At 32.5% G+C, this 3,966-nt stretch overlaps 1 protein-coding gene across 1 annotated transcript; it reads right to left on the bottom strand.

Annotated features, from left to right (window-relative positions):
* Nucleotides 1-534: 534 nt before the first annotated feature.
* On the bottom strand, nt 535-2,079 carry LOC139874759 (protein transport protein Sec61 subunit beta). The gene is made up of 2 exons (XM_071862162.1): nt 1,929-2,079; nt 535-936 (listed from the first exon to the last, which is right to left on the bottom strand). The coding sequence occupies exon 2, from the start codon at nt 921-923 to the stop codon at nt 669-671; it is 255 nt and encodes an 84-aa protein (XP_071718263.1). The 5' UTR covers nt 924-936; nt 1,929-2,079; the 3' UTR covers nt 535-668.
* Between the last annotated feature and the right edge of the window lie 1,887 nt (nt 2,080-3,966).

Here is a 3,966-nt window from a genome sequence, read left to right as displayed (position 1 = left end):
TGAAGACATAAATCTGACATTTCTTAAAAAAGATAAAAGACTGGATGTGTGGTGTCTTTTAATTTTGAAAAATGACAGAGGTTAATGACATACCGTTGGGTATGGTCTTACAAATATTTGTTTGGTGTGTCATAAGTACATGACATAAAATCTTCAACAAGCAAAAACAATAAATTTTTCAATCTACTTTTGAAAAATGAAAAGCATAAATTTCAAATCTTAAAGGCCTCATTTACAGCAACATACCATCTAATAACCCCATTTGGTAACTTTTAACATGAAGATGAATGCATAGCTATTGTCTATAGCCAATACTCTTAACCTTGATCCATATACAACTGAATTAAGTCAATCAAAGTTTAGCTTATCTGCAGCCTTATTATACGAAACGTTTTCCAATTAGCTGCGAGCAGGCTGATTAGTCTGCAAGAGGTTCGATTACTCGATTCCCCTTATAATATAGGTATACCACGAATATCCGTAAATTTTAATTTAATGCCTCTTTTCCTACCCCATTCATACATCAAAAAACCATTTAAGGAACAAAAAAGAGGTATAACTTCTCCATATATAACCGTTAAAAAAGTACAAAGTATAAGCTAAACCGTATAATAACAAAGTATATGACTTTATATCAAACTCATGGGATTAGAAACAAGTGTTTTTTCTTAAGCTTCTTTACGAACAAAGTAAAGCTTGCCCATGACATGTAGAACAGCAACAAAAGCAATGAAGCCAATGCTCATAACGAGAAAAACATTTGGTGAGATTTTCAATCCAGGTGCATCATCAGTATAAAACTGAAGCATGTTTCCAGCTGTTCCACCTGTCGCCCCTCCGGTCCCACTACTCTTCCTTCTTCGCAAATTGGCTGCAGTTGCAGCTGCACTTCCTCGTGCTGGAGCTGCTCCATTCAACGCCATTTTTTCTTATTACCTGATATTTATCATGATAAACAAATGCATTAGTTATACAACTATTTAGCAGATAAATTCATGCCATTTTCTCAAATAAATAAAAAGCGGATAAAACTTTAAGTGATAAACTGTTGCAGATAATGAAAGAACAGTCATGAGTTTAGTAACATTAACAACTAAGTGTAATGTAATACAATTAGTAAACATAAAGTAGTAAAGACACAAATAACAGGAGTTGCAGAACTGTTATATCTCTTATCAACAAACTTCACTTCATTTTTTGTTGAAACGGTATATATGCTAACACGTCCATCTATTAAACGAAACTAAACTCGCGACTTAATTTGTAGTTGAATTAATATCTTATATTATGTTTTGCACAACTTTGAAACTAGAAAAAAAAAATTATGTTAACTTGAATAAATAAATATATATTTAATCTAAGCTTTTGGCAAATTTACATACAACAATCACACATATCAATGTTTAGAGGCTAATTACTCTTATGCATCACTTAATTTTAGTTCATATTTTAACATGAAATCAAAAATTGAGAACCCTAGGTTCAGCAACATTAATTTTTCTACAGACATGAATACATCAAAAGTCATAAAATCGAAGTAAATAATTTCAATTTTAGTTGAGAATTACAAGCAATTCTGAAGATCTAACTACATACTCATTTAAAAAGAGATTTCAATTATATACACAAAACTAAACAAATATCAAATCGATCGCAACACATAATAAGCATAATTCGCAAGGCGTACGAATTGAATCAAAAAAGTAAGATCGGAAGATCAGATCGCAGGCATCTCAATCAAATCATTAAAATATATATCAATTGAACTCACTCTGAGTCCACATATAACGATGATACATGCATCAACATGAGTAACTGATCAGATACGCGATTACGGTTATAGATTTTGGCACGAATTGCGATTAACAAAATTCAATAAGAAGATAATCGTGTGGATTATGACGTATAAAACGAAAAATGAAACGAACCTGTAGTGTTGATAAAAATATTAACGATTTAGAGCCGTCACTGCTGTTCTAAGATCGGATCTTTATAGAGTATTAACAAGTAGATGAAAGGTAGTAATATACTAATATACCCCGTAAATAGATAAGAAAACTCACGAAGAAAACTCCCCGCGGACCGGGTTTGAATTAGTTTAGTGTCTTTTTTTTTTCTTATCTGTTCCTTTGTATATTAGTTTTGGTGTCTTTTTTTTTTGAATGAAACACAGATAGAGTTTGAATTCTGAATTAAATTTGAAAGAAAACTTTCCTCAAAGTTAATCCGGAGTTCCACATTATAAGTAGATTAATTAAGAGAGTGAGCTGAGAGAGACTCAAACTCATAACTTCAACCCTAATCTCAAACACAAGAAATGAGAATATCACCCGACTAGAAGCGCGGTGGTTATTTGTTTTGATGTCTAAAAGCATTACCTACACATTCATATATGAATATGTTATATCATTATTGTATTGTAGATTATTGGCTATCTCTTGATGGAAAGTTCACTACAAAGAAATTGGCGAGATTAATTGATGATAAAAGGTTATTAGACTCTCGGGCGAGAAACAATCTTGTTCCTCTTAAAGTTGAAGTTTTAATATGGAGGGTATTGAAACGAAGAATCCCGGTCCTTACTGGAATTGATAAAAGAGGTACTGACCTTGATTTCGTGAGATGCCCTCTATGTGATGATGATGTTGAATCGCTCGAGCATTCTATGATCTTTTGTCGTCACTCTTTTGATATTTGGGAGAAGATCTTTCAATGGTGGAAGTTAGGACCGATGATCAATTTAAGTACCAATGAAGCGTTCTGTGGGAATTGTAATCAAAACCTAACACCTCGAGTTAAATCTATTTGGCAAGCACTTGAATGGACGTGTGGATATCTATTGTGAAAGAATCGTAACAACAAAGTTTTCTCGAATCAATGTTGGAATGGACCGACGACGTTGATGGAAATCCAATTAAAATCCTTTGAATGGATTTCCAACCGAGTTAAAGATGTGAAGATCAATTGGCTATAATGGTTAACTAATCTGTTTAGTTTATCGTCTTTGAATTTTTTCGAGTTCATATGTACTGTTCGTGTTTTTTGTATACTGCTACTATAATTTCCAGTTGCTTGCTCTACAACTCCTGTTTACCTTTTAATTCTGCTATACTCCAGGATTATGTCTGGTGATAGCCCATGCTCTCGTGTATATTTGGGCTAGGCTTTTGGCTTGGTCCATTCGTGGTTATAATAAAAAAACGTTGCCTTTTGAAAAAAAAAAAAAAAAGATTGTTAGTTAGCATAATAAATTTATATCTGGTATACTGTATTTACTCATACAATCTTAAAAACATATTATTCTTATGGAAATACCCACATCATTTTATAAAATCCTAATATGTTTTCATGAATTAATGAAATGGATAATTAATGGCGATGGTAACTCTTAAGGAATGCAGAGTTTAAGATTTCGAAAGGTGATTTTGTGAATAAACTCGATTAGGCCATCACTTAACAACCTACGTACAAGTATATTGTCCTTGAAAGATTCAAAGCAACCTAAAGTTCCTTTTAGTGAAGGCGAAGGGTGGGATGCCATTAAAGATTCCGGGTCTTCTAAGGCTCCGGTCATGATGATTTTGACTTCAATTTTTATATGAAATATTGGTGGATTATAAAGGAAGACTTGATGAAGACACTTGGTTGGTTTTAGACATATAGAGAAATATTAAAGATTTAAAGGGGTGTAACACATCATTCATTACATTGATGTCAAAGAAATCAATCCTTTAAATTTAACGGACTGTCGACCCATAAACCTAATTGGTAATTGTTTCAAGATCTTGGCAAAGATATTGTCGAACCGGCTTAGAAAGGTAGTCTTAAATTTAATTAGTGAAGAATACAATGGGTTCTTGGAAGAGCAATTTAGATTAGATGAGATCTTAATTGCTGATGAAACAATTTAATTTCTTAGAAGTAAACTATTCAAAAACATCATCTTAAGGTTTGTTTCAAACCATA

Source organism: Rutidosis leptorrhynchoides, chromosome 1, assembly GCF_046630445.1.
Source record: "Rutidosis leptorrhynchoides isolate AG116_Rl617_1_P2 chromosome 1, CSIRO_AGI_Rlap_v1, whole genome shotgun sequence".
Taxonomy (NCBI): Eukaryota; Viridiplantae; Streptophyta; class Magnoliopsida; order Asterales; family Asteraceae; genus Rutidosis; species Rutidosis leptorrhynchoides.
Note: the sequence above shows the minus strand (reverse complement) of the source record. Positions and strands in the feature narration are given on the sequence as shown.